General features: G+C 41.2%; 2 protein-coding genes across 4 annotated transcripts in view; one reads left to right on the top strand and one right to left on the bottom strand.

Moving 5' to 3' along the window:
• mapk8ip3 (mitogen-activated protein kinase 8 interacting protein 3) overlaps positions 1–82 on the top strand; it is a 74,907-nt gene extending 74,825 nt beyond the window's left edge. Inside the window, 1 exon segment of the mRNA XM_042327187.1 lies at positions 1–82. This exon segment is cut by the window's left edge and continues 2,478 nt beyond it. The gene's annotated coding sequence lies outside the window, so the exon portion shown is untranslated.
• A 10,534-nt stretch (positions 83–10,616) lies between these two features.
• Positions 10,617–16,326, bottom strand: nme3 (NME/NM23 nucleoside diphosphate kinase 3). Of its 3 annotated transcripts, none has more exons than XM_024414744.2 (5): positions 16,172–16,326; positions 11,853–11,983; positions 11,450–11,551; positions 11,165–11,277; positions 10,617–10,848 (listed from the first exon to the last, which is right to left on the bottom strand). In XM_024414744.2, exons 1-5 carry the CDS (start codon positions 16,212–16,214, stop codon positions 10,731–10,733), a joined length of 507 nt encoding a protein of 168 aa, XP_024270512.1. In that variant the 5' UTR covers positions 16,215–16,326; the 3' UTR covers positions 10,617–10,730. The 3 variants fall into 3 exon arrangements, with proteins under 3 accessions (XP_024270512.1, XP_024270513.1, XP_024270511.1); XM_024414745.2 differs by lacking the exon at positions 16,172–16,326 and adding an exon at positions 15,719–15,867; XM_024414743.2 differs by lacking the exon at positions 16,172–16,326 and adding an exon at positions 12,558–13,039.
• Positions 16,327–17,958: the final 1,632 nt, after the last annotated feature.

Genomic DNA, 17,958 nt, shown 5'->3' with positions numbered 1-17,958 from the left:
TGAGTACAGTACATAGCCTATCACACATACAACCACCCTTAATGTCTATGATATACCTGTAACAATAAAGGAATGAAATTCATTGAGAATTGTTTTATTCATTTCAATTCATTCTTCCACATTTATTTGAAGCGAAACAGTTGGCTGTTCGACCACATTCAGTGTTTACAAACTTTTAAGAGTGTTTTGGGATTATGATGAGTTAAGAAAGCAGGACACAGCTTCTTCATGACATATTCTTCAAAAACCAAGAGTTGTTTATGTTACAGACGACATCTTTAAAACTGCTAAAAATGAATAAAATAAATACACTGACCGAACTCTGAATGTGTGCCTTAAAACACAATAAATCACTATGAATGAATGAGATTAGAAAAATGTGCCCTTATTCACCTTTCTCTCTTCTCTCTCTGTCAGTGGTTATTGCTAAGTTTCAGAGAGAGCACTATTGCATTCCACATCCATGACCGTCCAGTACATACAGAAAGCAGCAGCAGATATGCAATTAAAGAACCTACAGTACAAGGATTCTCCTTGCAGTGTAAATTCAATCTTAAAATTAACTCACTGTGAATCTCACACCACAGTTTAATCTCAATGTTATCTTGTGTAAGTAACCGTGGCGAAGATGTGTTGTCATTCCTTCAATAAATATTTCATCAAAGCAGCAATATCACTCCTAGCTGCCTACCACAGAAAGCCGCAAATATATTTTCATCATCCTAACCAACTTGCCCTCTAAATACACCTCTACTGTCTTTAACCAAGATCTCAGCGATCACTGCCTCAATGCCTGCATCCGTAATGGGTCAGCGGTCAAACGACCTCCACTCATCACTGTCAAACGCTCCCTGAAACACTTCAGCGAGCAGGCCTTTCTAATCGACCTGGCTGGGGTATCCTGGAAGGATATTGATCTCATCCCGTCAGTAGAGGATGCCTGTTTTTTTTTTTAAATGCCTTCCTAACCATCTTAAATAAGCATGCCCCATTCAATAAATTTAGAACCAGGAACAGATATAACCCTTGGTTCTCCCCAGACCTGACTGCCCTTAACCAACACAAAAACATCCTATGGCGTTCTGCATTAGCATCGAACAGCCCCCGTGATATGCATCTTTTCAGGGAAGCTAGAAACCAATAACAGGCAGTTAGAAAAGCCAAGGCTAGCTTTTTCAAGCAGAAATTTGCTTCCTGCAACACTAACTCAAAAAAGTTCTGGGACACTGTAAAGTCCATGGAGAATAAGAACACCTCCTCCCAGCTGCCCACTGCACTGAATATAGGAAACAATGTCACCACTGATAAATCCACTATAATTGAGAATTTCAACAAGCATTTTTCTACGGCTGGCCATGCTTTCCACCTGGCTACCCCTACCCCGGTCAACAGCACTGCACCCCCCACAGCAACTCGCCCAAGCCTTCCCCATTTCTCCTCCTCCCAAATCCAGTCAGCTGATGTTCTGAAAGAGCTGCAAAATCTGGGCCGATACAAATCAGCCAGGCTAGACAATCTGGACCCTTTCTTTCTAAAATGATCTGCTGAAATTGTTGCCACCCCTATTACTAGCCTGTTCAACCTCTCTTTCGTGTCGTCTGAGATTCCCAAAGATTGGAAAGCAGCTGCGGTCATCCCCCTCTTCAAAGGGGGGGACACTCTTGACTCAAACTGCTACAGACCTATATCTATCCTACCCTGCCTTTCTAAGGTCTTCGAAAGCCAAGTCAACAAACAGATTACCGACCATTTCGAATCTCACCATACCCTCTCTGCTAGGCAATCTGGTTTCAGAGCTGGTCATGGGTGCACCTCAGCCACGCTCAAGGTCCTAAACAATATCTTAACCGCCATCGATAAGAAACATTACTGTGCAGCCGTATTCATTGATCTGGCCAAGGCTTTCGATTCTGTCAATCACCACATCCTCATCGGCAGACTCGACAGCCTTGGTTTCTCAAATGATTGCCTCGCCTGGTTCACCAACTACTTCTCCGATAGAGTTCAGTGTGTCAAATCGGAGGGTCTGTTGTCCGGACCTCTGGCAGTCTCTATGGGGGTGCCACAGGGTTCAACTCTTGGACCGACTCTTCTCTGTTTACATCAATGATGTCGCTCTTGCTGCTGGTGAGTCTCTGATCCACCTCTACGCAGACGACACCATTCTGTATACTTCTGGCCCTTCTTTGGACACTGTGTTAACAACCCTCCAGGTAAGCTTCAATGCCATACAACTCTCCTTCCGTGGCCTCCAATTGCTCTTAAATACAAGTAAAACTAAATGCATGCTCTTCAACCGATCGCTGCCTGCACCTTGCCCGCCTATCCAACATCACTACTCTGGACGGCTCTGACTTAGAATACGTAGACAACTACAAATACCTAGGTGTCTGGTTAGACTGTAAACTCTCCTTCCAGACCCACATCAAACATCTCCAATCCAAAGTTAAATCTAGAATTGGCTTCCTATTTCGAAACAAAGCATCCTTCACTCATGCTGCCAAACATACCCTTGTAAAACTGACCATCCTACCAATCCTCGACTTCGGCGATGTAATTTACAAAATAGCCTCCAATACCCTACTCAACAAATTGGATGCAGTCTATCACAGTGCCATCCGTTTTGTTACCAAAGCCCCATTTACTACCCACCATTGTGACCTGTACGCTCTCTTTGGCTGGCCCTCGCTTCATACTCGCCGCCAAACCCACTGGCTCCATGTCATCTACAAGACCCTGCTAGGTAAAGTCCCCCCTTATCTCAGCTCGCTGGTCACCATAGCATCACCCACCTGTGATTCCACACGCGCTCCAGCAGGTATATCTCTCTGGTCAACCCCAAAACCAATTATTTCTTTGGCCGCCTCTCCTTCCAGTTCTCTGCTGCCAATGACTGGAACAAACTACAAAAATCTCTGAAACTGGAAACACTTATCTCCCTCACTAGCTTTAAGCACCAGCTGTCAGAGCAGCTCACAGATTACTGCACCTGTACATAGCCCATCTATAATTTAGCCCAAACAACTACCTCTTTCCCTACTGAATTTATTTTATATTGCTCCTTTGCACCCCATTATTTTTATTTCTACTTTGCACATTCTTCCACTGCAAATCTACCATTCCATTGTTTTACTTGCTATATTGTATTTACTTTGCCACCATGGCCTTTTTTTTGCCTTTACCTTCCTTATCTCACCTCATTTGCTCCCATCGTATATGGACTTGTTTCTACTGTATTATTGACTGTATGTTTTGTTTTACTCCATGTGTAACTCTGTGTTGTTGTATGTGTCGAACTGCTTTGCTTTATCTTGGCCAGGTCGCAATTGTAAGTGAGAACTTGTTATCAATTTGCCTACCTGGTTAAATAAAGGTGAAATATAAAATAAAATAAAAATTCAACCACAAAGACCAGGGAAGTGTTCCAATGCCTCACAAAGAAGGGCACCTAAACATACATTGAATATCCCTTTGAGCATGATGTTAATTATTAATGATGATTAATGATGTATTAATTACATTTTGGATGGCGTATTACTACACCGAGTCACTACAAAGACACAGGTATCCTTCCTAACCCTGTTGCCAAAGAGGAAGGAATCACACAGGGATTACACCATGAGGCCAATGGTGACTATAAAACAGTTTGTTTGGCTGCGATAGGAGAACAGGATGGATCAACAACATTGTAGTTACTCCACAATATTAACCTTAATTGACAGTCAAAAGAAGGAAGCAAATGCAAAATAAAAATATTCCAAAACATGCGTCAAGGTTTGCAATAAGGCACTAAAGTAAAACTGCAAACATTGTGGCAAAGACATGTACTTTATGTCCTGAATACAAAGTCTTATGTTTGGGGAAAAACCAACACAACACTGAGTGCCACTCTTAATATTTTCAAGCCTGGTGGTGGCTGCATCATGTTATGGGTATGCTTGTCATCAGCAAGGACTAGGGAGTTTTTGTATGATAAAAATAAACGGAATAGATCTAAGCACATGCAAAATCCTAGAGGAAAACCTGGTTCAGTCTGCTTTCCAACATACACTGGGAGACACCTTTCAGCAGGACAATAACCTAAAACACAAGGCCAAATATACAGTGCCTTCAGAAACTATTCATACCCCTTCACTTATTACACATTTTGTTTTGTTACAGCCTGAATTAAAAAACAATAATAATCTCACCCATCTACACACAGTATCCAATAATGACAAAGTGAAAACAAATGTATAAAAAAGTTAGCAAATTTATTTAAAATGAATTACAGAAATATCTCATTTACATAAGTATTTACTGGTGTGGTAATTCAACCCAAACTCTCCTACTTAACTGGCCAACGGATTTTCTCATGAAGTTTTCATTCAATATCAAATCAAATGTATTTATATAGCCCTTCTTACATCAGCTGATTTATCAAAGTGCTGTACAGAAACCCAGCCTAAAACCCCAAACAGCAAGCAATGCAGGTGTAGAAGCACGGTGGCTAGGAAAAACTAATTCAATAGGGTTTTTAGTACATTTATCTTAAGCCAAACCATTAAATATGGTGTACCTTTTAGTTTGAATTTTGACGACAGACTCAATAGAACATATCTAGTTATATATATCGGGTTTAGAATGTTAGGCGACAATGAAAGAAATCCGTCTAAATATATGCATATTCGTCTCCGTTTCAGCACCAATTGGTAGATTTAAAAATTATAAACGCAACATGCAACAGTTTCAAAGATTTTACTGAGTTACAGTTCATATAAGGAAATCAGTCAATTGAAATAAATAAATTAGGCCCTACTCTATGGATTTCACATGACTGGGAATCCAGATATGCATCTGTTCGCCACAGATTTATTTATTTATTTAAAGGTAGGGCGTGGATCAGAAAACCAGTCAGTATCTGGTGTGACCACCATTTGCCTCATGCCGCGCGACACATCTCCTTCGCATAGAGTTGATCAGGCTGTTGAATGCGACCTGTGGAATGTTGCCCCACTCCTCTTCAATGGATTTGAGAAGCTGCTGTATTTTGTTGGGAACTGGAATAGCTGTCGTACATGTTGATATTACGGCTTGTTACAACATAGATGGAGAGGGGGGAAGAGAGAGAGAAAGAAAAAGGCACACTTGTATACATCATGTATACATTCTAGGACTGTCCTCACATTAATCATATACCTTGCACACAAACCGCCACCCATTTGAATTAAGAAATCATGAATGAATTTACGTGTGAAATGCCTTCGTTCGTTGTTTATCTCGGTCGGATCCAAGCCTTTTCGGAAAGTTGTTGGCCTTCCAGCTGTATGGCTCTGATTGTCCGAAAGGGGTCTCCCCTTTCCCGTCTTCTACTGTTGTTCACTCTAGAAGATAGCCAACCATGTTGACGGTTCCAATTGGTGATGACCGTAGTAATATGGCTTCAGTTAGATTCGCTTTTCTCGATATCTGACTTAAGACAGCTAATGAACTGTACCAGTGATTGTCTGAGGTGAGCTTTTCGCCTCTTCCTCCTCGTGTTGGTATTCAGGCTTTAGACCACGATGGACATGAGCTGCAGCTCTTCCTCTCTCTGGTCTAAAGGAAGGTAAGTTTATTTCTCTACCGCATGTTGAGGTTTAGTTTCAACCATTTAAAACATGTAGCTCTCACCTTTCCTGGTCTAAATGTTGATTTCCCTTCCAAGCCTTTATGCACTCTTAGTCAAAAGGGGCGGTCCGTCAATAATGGCAAGCTCTCCGACCTCACTCAGGGCATGGCTACATAATGTGCAAAGGATATCAAAACTATTACCTTATTAGAAAACTAAAATCACATTCCTATCTTAACAAAATATTGTATGCATGACATATTGGATGAAAACTTGACAGATAAAGGGGTATCCTTTCCAAGTTACAGTATTTGGTTCATACAGTTTTTAATCACATCAGAAAATGAAAACCAATATTACATTCGTTTTCCATAGTTCCCCACTGACCATTTCCCACATTAAAATTATTGTTCCATTATCCACATTTGGACGTTACAGTTTTGGGAGGGCAAAAGAGAGTCTCATCCGACCCATTCTGATCCTTACAGGAGTCATGACACTGCCTATAACACCATCGCCACCATGGGGCACTCTGTTTCGAAGGTGAGCATTTTCACACTGAAACCGGTTACGATGCCGAACTGCAGTCAAGTTAAGACCCTGGTGAGGAGGACGAGGACACAGGTGAGCTTTCTTATGTTGTGCAAACCCACAGTTTCATCAGCTGTCCAGGTGGCTATTCTCAGTTCATCCCACAGGCATAGCCACAGGAAGTAGGGTTACTGAAGGTGCTGCAGCACCCACTGAACAATCAGAATACAATAAAAATAGAATAAAAACATTTACACAAAAGTAGTGCATTGTGCCTTTACTAATATTAGAGGTATTGCAGACAAAAAAAATGTTTCATCATCCCTCCTTTGGCAAAAGAGGTTGTTGAATAATTAAGAACAGTATCTTGCAGGATTCAACAGTTGGAATTTGAAGAGTTGCTGTCCCATTCTCTGCTGTCCCATTCTAATGGAATCCAGAAACAATAAAACCCTGTCCATTTACATCAAAAGGTGCAAAGTTATGGGCAAAGACACAAAACATACACATCAAATAAATATTTATCTTGATCAAATAACATGGAAAACAACCACTTTTGGTGTAGTATTAATTTACCATCCTTACAAACCACTTAATGTAAATGTACTTTACTGTATTGTACATAGGCTGGTCATCTAGGTTTGTACCTGTACACTTTACATCACCATGATGAAAAACATTGCCGTAATTGAGCACATTGAGCCATCAAGTGGTTTGTGATGATGTGATAATGTGGCTTAGTTGGTATAGCATGGCGCTTGCAATGCTAGGGTTGTGGTTTCGATTCCATTGTGGAACCAGTATGAAAATGTATGCACTCACTACTAAGTTGCTCTGGATAAGAGAGTTTACTAATATGGAAAATGAATGAATAGACCATTTCAGTTTTCACAAAGAAATAAGTTGCATTTGCAAAGTATTTCAAGAAACTAGAAAACATAGTGTATTCAGACCCCTTGACTTTTTCCACATTTTGTTACATTACAGCCTTATTCTAAAATTGATTAAATAATTTTCCCCCCTAATCAATCTACACACAATACCCCAAATGACAAAGCAAAAACAGGTTTTTAGAAATGTTTGCAAATTTATAATACTTAAAAAAAAATTTTTTAGCACATTTACATACAGTTGAAGTCGGAAGTTTACATACACTTAGGTTGGAGTCATTAAAACTAATTTTTCAACCAGTCTTGTTAATAAACTATAGTTTTGGCAAGTCGGTTAGGATATCTACTTTGTGCATGACACAAGTTATTTTTCCTACAATTGTTTACAGACAGATTATTTCACTTATAATTCACTGTATCACAATTCCAGTGGGTTAGAAGTTTACATACACTAAGTTGACTGTGCCTTTAAACAGCTAAGAAAATTTCAGAAAATGTAATGGCTTTAGAAGTTTCTGATAGGCTAATTGACATAATTTGAGTCAATTGGAGGTGTACCTGTGGCTGTATTTCAAGGCCTACCTTCAAACTCAGTGCCTCTTTGCTTGACATCATGGGAAAATCAAAAGAAATCAGCCAAGACCTCAGAAAAACAATTTTAGACCTCCACAAGTCTGGTTCATCCTTGGGAGCAATTTACAAGGTACCATGTTCATCTGTATAAACAATGGTACGCAAATGTAAACACCATGGGACCACGCAGCCGTCATACCGTTCAGGAAGGAGACGCGTTCTGTCTCCAAGTGATGAACGTACTTTGGTGCGAAAAGTGCAAATCAATCCCAGAACAACAAAGGACCTTGTGAAGATGCTGGAGGAAACAGGTACAAAAGTATATATAGCCACATTAAAACAAGTCCTATATCGACATAACCTGAAAGGCCGCCAGCAAGGAAGAAGCAACTGCTCCAAAACCGCCACTAAAAAAAACCAGGCTACGCTTTGCAACTGCACATGGAGACAAAAATGTTACTTTTTGGAGAAATGTCCTCTGGTCTGATGAAACAAAAATAGAACTGTTTGGCCATAATGACCATCGTTATGTTTGGAGGAAAAGGGGGGAGGCTTGCAAGCAGAAGAACAGCATCCCAACCGTAAAGCACGTGGGTGGCAGCATCATGTTGTGGAGGTGCTTTGCTGCAGGAGGGACTGGTGCACTTCACAAAATAGATGGCTACATGAGGAAGGGAAATTATGTGGATATATTGAAGCAACATCTCAAGACATCAGTCAGGAAGCTAAAGCTTGGTCGCAAATGGGTCTTCCGAATGGACAATGACCCCAAGCATACTTCCAAAGTTGTGGCAAAATGGCTTAAGAACAACAAAGTCACGGTGTTGGAGTGGCCATCACAAAGCCCTGACCTCAATCCTACAGAAAATGTGTGGGCAGAACTGAAAAAGTGTGTGCGAGCAAGGAGGCCTACAAACCTGACTCAGTTACAACAGCTCTGTCAGGAGGAGTGAGTGAAAATTCACCCAACTTATTGTGGGAAGCTTGTGGAAGGCTACCTGAAACATTTGACCCAAGTTAAACAATTTAAAGGCAATGCTACCAAATACTAAATGAGTGTATGTAAACTTCTGACACACTGGGAATGTGATGAAAGAAAAAAAGCTTAAATAAATAATTTGTTCTACTATTATTGACATTTCACATTCTTAAAATAAAGTGGTGATCATAATTGACCTAAAACAGGGATTTTTACTAGGATTAAATGTCAGGAATTGTGAAAAACCGAGTTTAAATGTATTTGGCTAAGGTGTATATAAACTTCCAACTTCAACTGTAAGTATTCAGACCCTTTACTCAGTACTTTGTTGAATCACATTTGGCAGTGATTATAGCCTCGAGTCATCTTGGGTATGACGTTACAAACTTGATATAACTGTATTTGGGGAGTTTCTCCCATTCTTCTCTGCGGATCCTGTCAAGGTCTGTCAGGTTTGTTGGAGAACGTCGCTGCACAGCTATTTTCAGCTCTATCGGGTTCAAGTTTGGGCTCTGGCTGGCCACTCAAGGACATTCAGAAACTTGTCCCAAAGCCACTCCTGTGTTGTCTTGGCTGTGTGCTTAGGGTTTTTGTCCTGTTGGAAGGTGAACCTTCACCCCAGTCTGAGGTCCTGAGCGCTCTGGAGCAGGTTTTCATCAATGATATCTGTACTTTGCTCCGTTCATCTTTCCCTCGATCCTGACTAGTCTCCCAGTCCCTGCCACTGAAAAACCTCCCCACAGCATGATGCTGCCACCACCATGCTTCACCGTAGGGATGGTACCAGGTATCCTCCAGACCTGACGCTTGGCATTGAGGCCAAAGAGGTTATTGAGGTTAAATCTTGGTTTCATCAGACCAGATAATCTTGTTTCTCATGGTCTAAAAGTCCTTTAGGTGCCTTTTGGCAAACTCCAAGCGGGCTGTCATGTGACTTCTACTGAGGAGTGGCTTCCGTCTGGCCACTCTACCGTAAAGGCCTCATTGGTGGAGTGCTGCAGAGATGGTTGTACTTCTGGAAGGTTCTCCCATCTCCACAGAGGAACTCTGGGGTCTGAATACTTTCTGAATTCACTGTATATCAAGCAAGTATTATCATATTAACTTTTTTTACAGATAATAATCAGACAAATGCTGGTAAACACTCAAATACATTTTGTTAAAATGTTTTCACAAAATGAGTGCTCTGGGCCTTTACTAGTCCTGTATTCGTGGACCAAAATAGACATCTTCAGCGCAGGCAAGCATTTTTGCAGCAGCCCCACCCTCAAACTACTTCCTGCGGCTATGCCCACAAGGGAAGAAGCCAGATGTGGTGGTCCTGGGCTGGCGTAGTTACACGTGGTCTGTAGTTGTGAGGCCAGTTGGGCGTACTACCAAATTCTCTACAACAAGGTTGGAGGCAGCTTATGGTAGAGAAATTAGCAACAGCTCTGGTGGTCATTCCTGGAGTCAGCATGCCATTTGCACACTCCCTCAAAACTTGAGAGATCTGTGGCGTTGTTCTGTTTGACAAAACTGCACATTTTAGTGGCCTTTTACTGCCCCTCAGCTCAAGGTGCACCTGTGTAATAATAATTTTGTTTAATCAGCTTCTTGATATTCCACACCTGTCAGGTGGATGGATTATCTTGGCGAAGGAGGAATGCTCAATAACAGGGATGTAAACAAAATTGAACAGCATTTGAGAGAAATAAGCTTTTTGAGCATATGGAACATTTCAGGGATCTTTTATTTCATCTCAGCTTGAAAATATATGGCAAGACTTGAAAATAGCTGTCTAGCATGATCAACATCCAGCTGACAGCGCTTGAAGAATTTTCAAAAGAATAAAGTGCAGATATTGTATAATCCAGGTGTGCAAAGCTCTTAGAGACTTACCCAGAAAGACTCACTGCTGTAATTGCTGCCAAAGGTTATTCTAACATGTATTGACTCAAGGGTATGAATACTTATCAAAGACATATTTGTTTTCTATTTTTCATGAATATTTGTACATATGTTAGAATTTCTTTCACTTTGACAAAGTATTGTGTAGACCGTTGACACAAAAAAATGACAACTAAATCTATTTTAATCCCGCTTGGAAAAACAAAATGTGGAAAAAGTAAAGGGGTATGAATAGTTTCTGAAGGCACTTGGGTGGTCTACAAGTGGTGTGTGTGTGTCACTCATAGATCCAGTGTCCGCTGCTGTCCTCCCAGCACTGTAGCTCATTCTGCCTGAACCACAGAGAGATCTCTCTCTGAGCGCTCTCCACAGAGTCACTGCCATGGATCACATTCCTACAACACAGAAAGTCAACAAGATATAATTTCATGGTCACTGATGATAACATGTAACAGTATTGCTTCCATCCCTCTCTTCGCCCCTACCTGGGCTCGAACAAGGGACCATCTGCACACATCAACAACTGCCTCCCACGAATCATCGTTACCTATTGCTCCACAAAAGCAGAGGCCCTTGCAGAGCAAGGGAAACAACTACTTCAAGGTCTCAGAGCAAGTGATGTCACTGATTGAAACGCTATTAGTGCGCACCAAATTAGCTAGCCATTTCACAACCAGTTACACACACACACAATACACAGACACACTTTACCTGCCCACTTCCAAACAGTAGTCTCCTCTGATGGTTCCTGGTAGGGAGTCTGCCGGGTTGGTCTCCCCCAGCATCTTGCGAGACATCTTCACCACATCCAGACCTTGCCACACCTAAACACATGCACACATATACACACCTGGATGAACAATTGCACAACTAGGGATGTGCACATTAACGTGGATAACCAGTCATGTTTAAATTGTGTAAACCATAATAAAATATGTAAAATATCTTGAGCGGGAGAGGGCAGCTGTGTATGTAGTAGTAGGCATGCTATCTCACCATGGCAACGATGGGTCCAGAGCTCATGTTGCGCACCAATCCATTGAAGAAGGGTTTGTCTCTCAGGTCCCTGTAGTGCTCTCTCAGGAGATCCTCGGACGCCTGGCGAACACACACACCCACCCACCCACATCACAACAGAGAGAGATCCAACACAGACAGTATATCATAAAAGCCCCTTTCACAAACATAAATCACATATTTTATTTAAATATATTTTACAAGATTTCTCCAGTTACCCCCTTCACACTGCTCTGGAAAGGCTAATTATTGCCTGTTTGTTTTGAAAGATGGCGTACAAGTGTTGTAAACTATGTTAATAAGCTGTCTAATGAAGTGCTTCCTCCTTCCTCCTCGTGTGTGGGTTTAATGGACGTATATGATGGTGTGTGTGTGCTCTTACCTGGACTAGTTTCATTCCCACCAATCTGAAGCCCTTTTTCTCAAAGCCCCGGATGATCTCTCCCACTAGCCTCCGGTGCACACCATCCGGTTTCACAGCTATGAAGCTGTGCTCATTGACACCCGTCCAACCTAGGACGAAAGCATGACCATCATGTCCAGTCCCAAATCAAACCCTAGCCTATGACATTTGTTGATTGGCCTCGTAGATTTGAAATCGGCAGCTGGGGTGTGTGAGCAATATGGTGGAAACTCCATCTAGCCCACAGATTATGGCAAATTTACAAATCTATTAGGGTGGCAGGTAGCCTAGCAGTTAGAGCGTTGGGTCAGTAACTGAAAGGTTGCAGGTTTGAATGAGCAAGGCACTTAACCCGAATTTACTCCAGGGGCGCAATACTACTATCGCTAACCATGTAAAACAAAACATTTCACTGCACCTATCTCGTGTGTGTGACAAAACAATTTTTTTAACAATCATATGTGATACACCTAATCAGTCCAAGCAAGTACAAGCAATAAAATATCACATTTGTGATGTGACTATTACTACAACATCTCATGGCCAATTTAAAATGTTCTAGAGGATTTAGATAACTGATGATCTGAGGAGGTGTCGGATTACACACACCCCCACACCTTCCATAAAGCGTTGCTTGTAAAACCATACATTTTGGCTTGCGTGAAATATGAAATAGCACCTTACCATCAGATTCCTCAATTCGTGCATGTTTTGCCTCCAAATCCTCATTTTTTTCCTGCTGAACAGGCAATGACCGTTTTCTTCGTCCCATATCATAGACTCGCTTGCGCCGTGGTGCTCTTGTGTGAGTGCGACCAACCAATCAGATTGCTAGCGTCACCGGAACCTGGTTCCCAAGTTAACACAGCCACAAAGTCATAAACCCCGCATATGACTACAATTTATCTTATTTAAATATGATTACACAACCCTAACCTTAACCACACTACTAACCTTAATCCTAACATTAAATGAAGACCAAAAAGCACAATTTTGTTTTCATGAATTGTTTTGATATACTGTAGGCCTAGACAATTTTGACTTTGTGGCAAATAGTGAAACTGGATACAGTGTCCGTGATGGAATTGTTCTAACTATGTTACAGCAAAGATTATGGGTATACTGACAAAATTACATGTCTCTCCGCCCTAACAATTGGAGTCATTGTCCACAAAGAAGAACTTCGGGCTGACTAACTCCCGCCTATCCTTTCTTTGGATTGGTGGACACATCTCATTATTGTAATATTCGACGAGGGTTGTCGATGTCAACCACCCGTATCCAATGAAGAGATGCTATGCTACTAGCCTCATGATATGAATATGCATAGCCATCTCGCGACAACTCCGATAAAGTGTTTTTTCTCATAGTTGCCTGGATATCACGTTTCCTACTTTTATCAGTAAACTCAAAACAATGTGTGCATTACAAAACTTATTCGACCAAATAAGCCATTCCATTTTTTGTTGACCAAATTTCGACACACCTCCATACAAAAACTCATTGCTTGGTGGGTAAAGAAACACCACCTGCTGGAGGGAGACAGATTTTCCGCCGAATTTGGCCACGGTCTTCCTCCTTCTATCTGGGTACAGCTGGGACGATCACGTGATCAGTGAAAGTTTTTGTGAAAGCGTTTCTTGGTATCTACTATTACCACAGCCACAAAGTCTAAATTGGCTGTACGATTTTTTATTTATTTAAATGTGCTTAATTTAACGTTAGGAATAAGGCTAGCAGTGTGGTTAAAGGTTATGTTGACAATCAAAATTTAAGAAGATTAATTAAAGAAATTGGCAGGGTTTATTACTTTGCGGCTGTGGTAACTAGTGACAACCTGTTTGCTCTGTTGCTTGTGGTCCTTTCAAGACAACTGGAAACTCGGGGAAAAACGAGGTCAAATCATGACCTCAGTGATCTTCACTTCGAAAATTCGGAGCTCCAGAAAGTGGCTTTTACCCAATCGGAGCTCGTTTTTTCCCGAGTTCCCAGTTGTTTTGAATGCAGCATTAGAATTCCGAAGCGTAGACATAGGAAAGCACTATAAAGACAACTTCTAGTGACGATAAATAGGCTATCAACGCATTTGAATGGTAATGTTGCCAATGAAAAAGCCAATCTGACAGCGGCTATGATTAAAACCGGCTTGAACTTCTTCTACCCTGACCCTCCAATATTGGCAATTTACGAAACAGCAATCGATCGACGATCACACAAATGTCACAAGTATGAGGATTCTGTGTTATGCACTATAGCCCGTTACCATATATGTGATTGAATATTATCTGCTGTTGGCTTGTGTGGATGTATGTATGTGTTATGCAACATAGCTGACTTGAAACATTGTTAACAGTTTCAGGGCCATGGGCCTTTCTCGTGATGGAAAAATACAGAATAACATGAAGACAGGAACTGTGCAATGAGTTGGGGGGGCACATTCAGAACGTAGTGTTGCGAGAACAAACAGTCTTTTGTTAGACAACAGGAGCCAGGTGCGAGATAACAGTATCGAGCATGAGCGCATAGATATTCTTCACAGCAACATCTATCAACTGGAGCGCCTGGGGGCCGGGACCAGCTCTACGCCAACAATCAACAATAGGCTCGGTGAGTCTAAACCACGCCCAGTCTCTACTCTGACAGCCCGGCTCGGAAGCAGGAACTACCTCTGTCAGAGTATATTTATAATATCTTCATCAGGAACAAGTCAGTTCTCTGTTTTGCCCTGCGAGGTGGGACAGAGAGCCCGTATATACGAAAATTGCATTTACCACTTATTGCTTAGTTAATAAAAAATACATAGCATACAATCGGTGACTCATTGTCATATTTATCCTGATACCAGATTCGAATTGACGCAACTCTAACACAAGGCAATAGTCAGAGTCCCACTCCATTCGCAAAATAACTCGGAACCTTCTGCTACGTTCATAATATGCAGGCCTACAGTGTCAGGTGAAAACTTTAATCACTATAGCTGCGAGTACTGTTGGATCCTGTATTTTACATTATAGCCATTAGATATATATGATTAAATATTATCTGATGTTGGTTGTGTGAGGTGTCTGCATTTGTGCACTGGAGCATCATTATGAGATTAAACAACTGCTTGCTACTTGCCTGTTTGTGTGTGACAAGAACTGAGTAACATGGTGTGACCTGCATGTTGCAAAACGGTAGATAACAGCCCAAGCAGATGCTTTGTCCTTGTGTTTGTATGTAACAATATTGAGCACATGGTGTGACTTGCTGTATCTTACAAAGTTGTGATAGGGAGGGGTGGTCATCAAGAGGTTTAACTGAGATGGAAAAATACTGAACAACACAATAGCAGGAACTGAGCAACTGTTCTAACTAGGCTGCGATACCAGAACAGTAAAGATCTATACATCGACGGAGGGAGGACTCCAAGAAGCGCCAAGAGGCGGGGACCCGCCTGAGCGCCTGCAATAGGCTGAGCAAGTTTAAACCACGCCCAGCCTCTACTGTGATAGGCCAACAGACGGGTTGGAACTGTCTATCACAGTACAAAGAATACTGTTTACATACATCCTGTCATTTCTCTGTTCTGCCCTGCGTGGTATTACAGTGAGCCCGTATATACGAAAGTTGCATTTGCCATTTATTACTTAGCTATTAAAAATACATAGTATAAAATCGGTGACTCATTGTTATATTTATCCTGATATCAGATTCGAATTTACGAAACCCTAACAGTACTAACCACTACCGCCAGTCTGCTGCAAGCAAACAAGTATCGAACATTTAACTTGAATGCATTTAACTTGAATCAACAATATGGAATTGAGGAAATGTCATATAAAACCATAATAAGTGCAAACAACCTGTTTGGAAAACACTTGCCAATATAGTCAATAGGAAAATCATCGTTGCATCATCTACAGGGAAAAAGTGAAAATAAGGAAGAAAGTCCTTAACGTATCTTCGGAAAGCAGCCAGGAGGTAGGGCGCGAACGCGCAGTGTGGGGAGTGATTCAAGAAATAAACTACTGATACCTTTCACCAAGTTACCTAACATCTTCCTAGCTTCATAAAATACCGCATGCATTAACATGCACTGTCAATGGAGACAAGGGCTGCAGTCCAAACATGTCAATTTGACCCTGGTTTGTATAATTTGTGGAACGTTCCAAGAGGAATCTGTTCCAAAATCTTCGTAAATAACAAGGTTGCCAACAAATAACGCATACAAAGTTGTATAGCGGCGGAATGGGATACCGGGTAGGGAATATGAAATTGAGGAAATGTCATATAAAACCATAATAAGTGCAACAAACCTGTTTGGAAAACACTTGCCAATATAGTCAAGAGGAAAATCATCGTTGCATCATCTACGGGGAAAAAGTGAAAATAAGGAAGAAAGTCCTTCACGTATCTTCGGAAAGCAGCCAGGAAGTAGTGCGCGAACGCGCAGTGTGGGGAGTGATTCAGGAAATAAGCTACTGATACCTTTCACCAAGTTACCTAACATCTTCCTAGCTCCATAAAATACCAGCAATCCAGCAAAATTAAGGCAGTTATACATTTTTATAAACATTACAATACATTCACAACAGATTTCACAACATATTAAGTGTGTGCCCTCAGGTCCCTACTCTACTATCACATATCTACAACACAAAATCCGTGTGTATAGTGTGTATGTTATCGTGTGTTTGTATGTGTCTGCCTGTTTGTTGCTTCACAGTCTCCGCTGTTCCATAAGATGCATTTTTATCTGTTTTTAAAAAATCTAACTTTACTGCTTGCATGTGTTACTTGATGTGGAATAGAGTTCCATGTAGTCATGGCTCTATATAGTACTGTGTGCCTAGTCAGAGAGGAAGAGGGAGGCCCAACTCAGTAGAAAATTTGTCTCCCTCCAGCAGATGGATTTTTTTGTGGGGTTTCACCCACCAAGCAAGGAATATTTGCATGGCGTTCAATGATTATTGAATTTGGTCAACAAGAAAATGAATGGCTTATTTGCTACATTTTTACATTTTTTAAATTTAACCTTTATTTTAATAGGGAAGACATATTGAGATCTAGGTCTATTTTTCAAATACACCCTGCATAATACAACATAAATACACACATTATACACAAAATATATATACACTGAACAAAAATGTAAATGCAACATGTAAAGTGTTGGTCCCATGTTTCAGAACTGAAATAAAAAGTTTATTTCTTTCAAATGTTGTACACGAATTTGTTTACATCCTTGTTAGTGAAAATGTCTCCTTTACCATGATACTCCATCCACCTGACAGGTGTGGCATAGCAAGAAGCTGATTAAACAGCATGATCATTACACAGGTGCACCTTGTGCTGGGGACAATAAAAGGCCACTCTAAAATGTGCAGTTCTCACACAACACAATGCCACAGATGTCCTAGGTTGAGGAAGTATGCATGGCGGCATGGCAATTGACATGGTGACTGCAGGAATATCCACCAGAGCTGTTGCCAGAGAACTGAATGTTAATTTCTCTACAATAAGCCACCTCCAACGTCATTTTAGAAAATTTGGCAGTACGTCCAACCAGCCTCACAGCCATACACCACGTCAGCCCAGGACCGCCTGCGGTGTCATCTGAGACCAGCCACCAGGACAGCTGACAAACTGTGGGTTGGCACAACTGAAGAATTTCTGCACAAACTGTCAGAAACCTTATCAGGGAAGCTCATCTGTGTGCTCGTCATCCTCACCAGGGCTTGACATAACTAGTTCGATGCCGTAACCGATGGCCACTGGCACACTGGAATAGTAATAATGGCCTTAGCAGAGCATCCTACTGGAAGCTTAATAGCTCTATATTAAAACATGAGTTGGTCAAGATGGAGATAAACAATTTAATTACACACTTCTGGAACAAACCTAGAAATGACAATTCATACAGTAATAACAGGGAGCTTTTTAAATATGAGGTAGGAAAATATAAGAAAATATGGGAGTATTCTTGCCAAGATAAGGAGAGCTGAAGAAGGTGTAATTTCAAAGATCACCTCTCTTGTTCAAAAGCCTGTTGAAGGTCTCTCAGAGGAGGACAAATCTGTTCTGTTTGAGCTACAACACAAGT

This window comes from Oncorhynchus tshawytscha, linkage group LG09 (assembly GCF_018296145.1).
Source record: "Oncorhynchus tshawytscha isolate Ot180627B linkage group LG09, Otsh_v2.0, whole genome shotgun sequence".
NCBI lineage: Eukaryota > Metazoa > Chordata > Actinopteri > Salmoniformes > Salmonidae > Oncorhynchus > Oncorhynchus tshawytscha.
This window is presented reverse-complemented; position numbering and strand designations above follow the sequence as displayed.